Source organism: Penicillium expansum (assembly GCF_000769745.1).
Source record: "Penicillium expansum strain MD-8 chromosome Unknown contig375, whole genome shotgun sequence".
Classification (NCBI taxonomy): Eukaryota; Fungi; Ascomycota; class Eurotiomycetes; order Eurotiales; family Aspergillaceae; genus Penicillium; species Penicillium expansum.
In genome coordinates this window covers 144,655-153,251 of record NW_015971423.1, presented here as the reverse complement: position 1 = coordinate 153,251, position 8,597 = coordinate 144,655, and the positions used below count along the sequence as shown (strand labels likewise).

Genomic DNA, 8,597 nt, shown 5'->3' with positions numbered 1-8,597 from the left:
TACTACCTAGATATTAAAACTATATTTCTTAATATAGATATTAAAAAAGCTATTTATATTAAATTCCTTAAAAACTAAGTTACTAGTAATATATAATAGATTACCTCTAAGACTAAGAAGATTATAAAACTTACTCTAATTCTTAGAGATAAGATTAAACTATTAATAAGAATAGTCTATAGCTTAAAATAAAGCCTAAGAGAGTAGTATATACTTTTATATAATACTCTCTTATTAATTAGCTTTTAAAAAATATATACTAACTACTCTATCTTTATAAAGTAATTAAGTAAAAGAATAATTTTAATCTATATCCTAGTATATATTAATAATATCTTAATTCTTACTCCTTTTAAAGAGGTTATTATAGCTTTTATTATAAAGCTTTTAAAGTATTTTAACCTTACTAATAAAGGCCTAGTTACTAAATACCTAGATATTAAGGTTATCTAGAAAGGATCTTTAATTAGACTTTTATAAAAGAAGTTTATTACTATAATACTCTATTAATATAGTATATAATATAGTAAACTAGTTTTAACTCTTTTTAATAAAAAAAAACCGCTTATTCTTATAATAGAGTAAGTTATACCTACTAAATATAAGCTATATTAAGAATAGGTTAATAAAATTATTTAGTTAATAATTAGTACCTATAGTAATATCTCCTATACTACTATCTAGCTTATTAAGTATACTAGAAATCTTAGCTAGTAATATAAATAAGCTCTTAAATATCTATTCTACTACTTTTTAGGTATAATTAATTATTATATCTAGTTTAAAAGTAATTACTAATCTACTCTATATAGTTACTATAATACTAACTATATTAGTCTTTACTCTACTAATAAGATCTCTACTTCTAGCTTTATCTTTTACCTTATTAATAGGCCTATTTCTTAGGTATTAAAGAAATAAGCTTATATTACTCTCTTATTAACTAAGTCTAAGTATATTATATAAATATTAGCTATATAAGAAATATACTAGTTAATCTTACTACTTAATAAATTAAGGATATAAGATTATAGCTTATTATAAAAGCTAGTTATTATCTATACTAATAATACTAGTACTATTACACTCGCTAAGAACCTAGAATACTATATAAGAACTAAGTATATTACTATATAATACTATTTCCTATAATAGGAAGTCTTATTAGGGTCGGTAATACTTAAATATATTCCTATATAGGAATAAGCTACTAATAGTTTTACAAAGCCTTTAAGAGTAACAGCGTTCCGGCGATTTATTAATTAATTAGGACTGCGTCCTAATACCTAAAGAAAGGTTTTTTAGAAGCTAAATAGCTTTATTTTTTATATAGGAAAGGACTATAGGGGGATTCTTTTTAAACGATTTATATAGTATTAATCGTAGGGGGTGTTTGTTATCTCTCAGATACCATAGGCTCGCCATCCTATAGTTACTGACTATATAGTCAGTCATCTTTCCTAGTTTGTACAGTAACTCTACAACAATTTATATATTGTACACCATCGTCTACCATTGTAGACATCAATAATAAGCCACGCCTACTAACACCGCTTTTGAGCATTTTGTTACTGTGAATCCCCAACCCCACTTAGCTATTCCCCTCTTCACCCTAGAATCGAAAATGTCAGATCAGAACGCAACAACACCAAGAGTTTATATCGCCCGTCATGGTAGGTGTCGTCTCTATACGCTGAAAATGTTAAAAGCTAAATTTTTCTTCCACAGGTGAGACTGAATGGACGATCAACGGGCGATGCACGGGCAAGTCAGAAATTCCACTCACAGCCAATGGCGTCAGCCAAGTTCGAGGGACCAGTGAGATGCTTGTAGGATCTGGAAAGCTCATAGATCCGTCAAAAATCGCCCACGTCTTCTGTAGCCCACGCCAGCGCGCACAGACCACGCTAGATTTGTTGCTCGGGGACGCACAGAAAGTCGAACTAGTGAATGAAGGAAAAGTTACTATAACCGAGGATATTGCGGAGTGGGATTATGGTGATTACGAGGGCTTGAAGCCGCATGAAATTCGTTTGCAGAGGAAAGAAAAGGGCTTAGATATCAACGAGGCCTGGGATATCTGGAGAGATGGGTGTGAAGGTGGAGAGTGAGTCTCACCATAATTTTCGTGCTTCTCTTATTTCCCTTCCGCTAGACCGCTTCACTGACATACTCTAGGACCGCGGAGCAGGTCAGCGAGCGTCTAGACCGTCTTATTCAAATGATATATGATGTCCAAAAACCCCACATGAATGGCGGCGTTGCTGCGGACGTCTTAATAGTATGGAAACTCTTTTCTTGTATAGCCTTGCACCTTACTATCCTGCATGCTAATTGTATTTCTAGGTTGCTCACGGCCATATCCTTCGTGCCTTCACAAAGAGATGGCTGAAATATCCAATGGACTTTCCTTTCACCATGATGATGGAGCCAGGCGCCATTGGAATTATGAGTTATGCGCATCATAACATCTCTGAGCCGGCGATATTGGTTGGCATGGGGTTTCCTCAGAAGGCTTAATTTACAGACACAGCCCAGCTTACCTACCACTTCTACCCAAGTGTTAGAAAGTGTTGGTATTTGGCATATCGCTCGCTGGACAGGCTCTGCTCCTTTGTCCACCTTTCGTATCCCTCCGAAAATTTAGCAATGCAGTCATCATGGGCTCTTGGAATTCAATTGTACATGTTTGATATCGAAGATTACCAGAACACAAGGGCGACCTTTTGAGGTCCCATTAACTTGTGTTGTGTCAACATGGGACTTAGAGATCTATAGAGTTAAACCGAAGCCGCTTACATATAATAAAGCAAGTTGCGATTATCTTGATCTTCTTCTGGGCGGATATCGGGAAGTAGTTGAAATGCGACTTCATGTACTATGTTCCAATTAAGTAGTGTATCAATATCCAAGCCGCCATCTACATCCATCCTTTGTCTCCGTAGCGGTATATATACTAGGCCGGAACATTCGTAGTGTAATGTATATTTTCTATCTCTAAGTAGTGATCCTAACCTTCAACTAGAAACCACTGGTAGCATCTAACGTGACAACTTGACGAGCCCCCTATTTATGCTCAACAAATCTCAAAAAATTGCAGGGTCCCAATGTCGCTCATTCCTTTTTTTTAATCTTCATTCAATAAGTTCGCTTCTTGTCCGACAGGAAGCTCTTCTGCTCACTCGAGTGACCACCACGGGATCCTTACTGTTATATGTTTTTTGTTGCCTTTTTTGTAATAATCTAAATGAAGTATGCAGTAGCTATTGCCTATCATTTGACTGTAATCAGATGCCTAGGCGGGGCCTAGCATTCTATGTAAGCAATCCAACACAACATCGTAAAAGAAGAATGCAAGATTTCCATTCGCATCAAGGGTCCGCAAAATCATTTTCAACAACTACATAACTAAGTAGTGGTTTTTAAATTTCACCCACCCCTCGTACGTTAGGCCACTTCGCCCTCTGCTACAGAAAGAACTCATATGCCATCATCTTGATGAAGGATGAGCCTGAAGTCAAAATTAGGGGCCAAAGTGATATTGTAATTCAGAAATAACCTTGGAATAAAATGAATAATATTAATAATATTAATAATGCAATTGCGGCTTACTATGCTGAGTAATTGTTCAGGGGCTGGCTGTGGCTGGTATGCAGGTGTCATTCATTGCCCGCTTTTATAAGGAGGTGTGGGGGAGCCGCCCTGAACGAATGGGGCGGGAGTAAGAAGTATACACTACTGTATATTTATTTGGATTATGCCTAAAAAACTATATAACCTACATATCAAAAGACAAACTAAACCCCAAATGAAGGAGTATCGCATATACAAACAGTACTTACATGGATTAATATAGAGCATATTCGATAAAATGAAAACATATTTATTACATGTGGATATTTTAAAGTCGTACAGCCAAGAATGTCTAACACAATTATTAAATCTCCTTGCCTACAACATAGGAACCAATGAGCTGATCAGCAGTACCTCAAAAGTAACACAGAAATAGTGCAGATTCATAACAATTACAAGGTTCTATATACATAAATTGTGACTTACCAGGTCCTGAGCGACCAACCTCTTCACCCAATGTGGTATTCAGTCATTTAGTCTCTTTGAGAAAGAATGGCAGTATTGTCCCTTTTTTTCAAACTGGCATTTGCCATATTCACTGTTTCTGCATGTCCCTCCTGTGAGGGAGAAGCGGAACCGCCGGGTTATCCTAGGTTTACGCGCCGTATGCAGCCCGAGTCTCTGGATGCGACAACACAGCCAAAGGGACCTTTGAACTGGGGTGAAATCAACTTCATTCACACCAGCGACACACATGGATGGCTGGAAGGGCACGTCAAGGAGCGCAACTATGGTGCTGACTGGGGCGACTTTGTGTCCTTTACGAAGCACATGCGGGATAAAGCTGGAGAGAAAAACGTTGATCTCTTACTTATTGATACTGGTGCGTCTACTGCGTAACATGTCTGAATTCATGCCAACCAAATATTTATCTGCAGGCGATTTGCATGATGGAAATGGTCTCAGCGACGTAACAACACTCAACGGCGAGGTCACGAATCCTATCTTCGAAAACATTGACTTCGATCTTCTCACTCCCGGAAACCACGAGCTTATTGCAGCCGATGTTGCGTACAACACATTCACCAAGTTTTCCAAGATGTATGGCGACAAGTACCTGACGAGTAATATTGATATTTGCAACAATTGCCAATATGGTGAACCAGATGAAAAAGAATGGGTTTCTATGGGCCGCAGATCTCGATATTTTACAACGAAGCAGGGCCTCCGAATTATGGCCTTTGGGGTAATCCTTGATGGGACCAATAATAACAAGGACATGACAAGAATCCAGCCAGCTGCCGAAATGATAGAGGAAGACTGGTTTAAGGATGCGGTCAATCGCCAGGACATTGATATATTTGTGCTCATTGGTCACAACCCCGTCAAACCTGGAATCCCCAAGAGCGAGAGCAGCTTCCCGCTTCTAATGAACGCTATCCGGACAATGCGACCTAAAATTCCCGTTCAGGGATTTGGGGGTCACACACACCGCCGCGACTTTCACATCTACGATAATATGTCCTCGGCAATAGAATCCGGCAAATACTGCGATACTGTGGGCTGGGTTTCGTTGGATGGCATCAAATCCCAAATTCTTGAAAAAAGAGCAGCAATTCCCGAAGAGGAAAATGCCTTGATCCATAAAAGCACAATGATGGAATCAGCTGATGAATCTTGCTCCAAAACCAAAGACTTCGATATACAATTAACCCGTCGGTATCTGGATTGGAATCGCCTCACTTTTGCCTACCATGCAACTGGATCCCAAAGCATATCGAACACTCCCGAGGGACTCAATGTGACCAAAGGAATTACAGACAGTCGCAACAGTCTCAATTTGACATTTGTGTATGGGTGCGCGCCACGGACATATTGCATATCATGCAAGCCCTTCGGCAACGAGGGAAACATCTACACGTTGGTGCAAACTGCTGCTGCCGCGACTGTAGTTGATCCAGATCGCTCCGCAAATTCAAGGATGATCATTGTCAACCAGGGAGCCATCCGGTACGACCTGGTTCAGGGCCCATTTACTGTGGATGATGCCTATATCGTCTGCCCGTACACGACTACCTTCAGATTTATCGCCGATGTTCCTTACTCGCTGGCTTCGAAGGTCCTTGACTATATAAACAAGCCAAAAACCACCACCAAACGGTCCATGACTCTGGATACCATTTCAAGTCAGATTTTGGGTTACGATGAATGCAACAATCCTTCAGCTCACAACCGGAGCGAACTTCTGAAACCAAAAAGCCTCTTCCGTCGTGTACTTGACGTGGATACGCCAACCCCGGGATATACAACATGCGACGACCTCGGTGATGATGGTGATGATACTCCCCACTCCGAAATTCCTGAATACACCCAACCAGCCCATGTTCAAGCTACCGCTGCGTTTCCAGCTGATGGTCAACCAGACAAGGTGGATCTGATTTTCTCAGATTTCCTTGGTGCGAGAATCGTTACGGCATTGAATTCCGCAAATCCACCCAAGAATTATACGACGGATGACACTCGTCTTTATCTTCCGGGGGACTTCACGACGAATACATTCCTTCCCACTTATGCCTCTATGGCCTGGCAAGACAACATCAACGACTGTCCGATTGGAGCATGACTGAGATGGTGTTTAGATATCCGAGGCACCAATGGGGTTCATGAGCCATAGTCCTCTCTTCCTTTCCACTCTTCCTTTTATGAGTGCATACCCATTCTTCGGAATTAAGAGTCTATATGGCCCCTATGGTGGACACCGAAATTAACCTTTGCATTTTATAGTTCTCTTTCACACGTAACACAATACATACGACCATAGGGCGTGTCCGCTTAGTCGTAATTAAGCCCATTCCAATATTATGCACAGTTACTAATGAATGTGCCCTTCTTTTGCTCTGCTACGATTCATTTCATTCTCAAAAGAATATGTTCACCTAAAAAACCATACAGAAAAACTCGAGGAGCGTATCGCACCTCTCGGATTACGTAGATTCAGACGTAAATCCCAAAACGAGAAGTGATATTCTGTAAGAATCGCATGGTTTCTATTGGATAGTACTAGATACTAGCTATATACAGAATAAATTATATAATCTACCAAGCCCTCTCTTGGTCTAATATTAACATTCCACTTATTATGCGCTCACTAAGCCTCGGTAGTAGTGAGCGCTACCGTGCGCCAGAGGTGATATAATCTTCGTTGACTGTTTGAAGGTCTTCAACCTCATCGATGCATCAGGTTGGACTAGGTTCCAAGAGTCTTGTTTTTCTCCGCCCAGCACTGTTCTGTCTATCAGTAGAAACCTTTCCGGTTTGCTCTTTCTCCTTAGTGTCCCGTCCTGGCGAGTTCGATCACCTCTCCGGTACCCATATTAATCTCTGCGGCCATTCGCTCTCGCAGATTTCTCCCTCGGATTTTACCGTCTGGGCACAACAATGCAGCAAGGATTGTCACCAGACCCGGTCGTGTTTGACGACAGTCGCTAAGCATGGGCGAACAGTAGTCGAACAGCCCTTCTAGCAACGCTTGAGACTCTGTCACAGACTGTCCAGGATCTCCAGAAAAGGGTTGAGGCCCAAGGGTAAATCGGTGGAAGCGGGCGTTCAAATCTCACTACAACGTATCGTGGGAGTTATTTTATGCCCGTGGAGGACTTGATTCAGCCAGTGAAGAGCTGGTTCGGATCTTTGACTTTCTTGCGACTACCAGATCGCTTGAGAAATAGGAAGACTAGAAAATCCAATCCAACCCCAACATATCTTCTAAGAAGTTTCATGATTGTGCTGAAATTGTTGGAATCTGTACTAGCTGGATCAACAAATGGGTGATACAATGAACACCAGCCCGACAAACACTTAGATGGTTATTTCGATCCGGCAGCAGGATTCAAGCCCGTGGCACCCAGGTTTCACCTAGGCCAGAGCGGTGCCCGACAGTGGCCCTTCCTCCACTTTCCAAGCTCTCTATTGATGTCTCATGTAATGATGCGTTTACTGAACACTGGGGTTTTAGCTTTTTTTTTTCAGAGGTAATAAACGTTGATTCGCCGACCGAAAGAACTAAGATAGTTCCACGCTATTCAAATGAGATCCGCTATTTCTCGAACGGGACCTAGAGGGCCGGGCCGAGGCTATATTAGATATGCTTCGCTTCTTAAATCTAATTCTCGCATATTCCAACCAGACGTGCTCCATGAGAAATTTCCCGGATCACTATGTACTAGTTGGACTAAGCACACTGCACTTAATTGACTTAAGAACGATTGTGGCTAACATCATGAGATCAGGACAGAAGTAAGCAACTAGCTCCAGATTCCGGAGTCCAGAAAGGAAACGGGATGACAAAACAGAAGGCTTAATTAACTTAAGGATTGTGGCTAAGCTCAGGAGATCAAGATAGAAAAGTAACTAGCTCCAGAGTCCGGAGTCCAGAAATGAAACGGGATGATGGATATGACACGGACATTACCGGTGCCTACAAGGGTCAAATTCAAGCCTGCGGCAGGTTATAAAAGGTATCATTCTCATTGTGAATGAATCAAAAATCGCCCATACGATTAAACTCAACAGCAATTACCTTAAGTTGGCCTTGTTTCATTATTTCAGAATTAACTTTAACGATGAAAGCCATAATTTTTATACTCGCTTTCCTGTCTTTCTTAGGAGCTCTTGCAAGCCCCCTTGACAAGAGAGCAGATCGCGGGTCCGAGAATGTCCCCGGTATTGGCTCGTATAAGCAATCCATTCTGAACGCAGGCGGTAATACTCTAGACCTTGCTATCGCTATGCTTGAAACGTAAACATCTCTCTCTCTAGGAGGCTTGACCATTTAGATATAAACTACTAACGGATATAGTAAAACACTGACTACCGATTATACCTACGGTGACGGAAAGACCTAAGACGCGGCCAATTTTGGTCTTTTCAAGCAGAACTGGGGAATGCTTCGAGTGTGTGCAACCCGATACCAACTCGTAGGCCAGCCGGAGAGCTCATGGAATAATGGGGCTCTACTCAAGTAT

General features: G+C 40.9%; 2 protein-coding genes across 2 annotated transcripts; both read left to right on the top strand.

Moving 5' to 3' along the window:
• Positions 1 to 1,624: 1,624 nt before the first annotated feature.
• On the top strand, positions 1,625 to 2,520 carry PEX2_109330 (histidine phosphatase family protein; the record flags this gene model as incomplete). Its single annotated transcript, XM_016748200.1, has 4 exons — positions 1,625 to 1,673; positions 1,729 to 2,107; positions 2,179 to 2,281; positions 2,347 to 2,520. The coding sequence occupies 4 exons, from the start codon at positions 1,625 to 1,627 to the stop codon at positions 2,518 to 2,520; spliced, it is 705 nt and encodes a 234-aa protein (XP_016595042.1).
• Positions 2,521 to 4,239: 1,719 nt separating this feature from the next.
• PEX2_109320 (Ser/Thr protein phosphatase family protein) lies at positions 4,240 to 6,196 on the top strand (the record flags this gene model as incomplete). The annotated part of the gene is made up of 2 exons (XM_016748199.1): positions 4,240 to 4,456; positions 4,512 to 6,196. 2 exons carry the CDS (start codon positions 4,240 to 4,242, stop codon positions 6,194 to 6,196), a joined length of 1,902 nt encoding a protein of 633 aa, XP_016595041.1.
• Between the last annotated feature and the right edge of the window lie 2,401 nt (positions 6,197 to 8,597).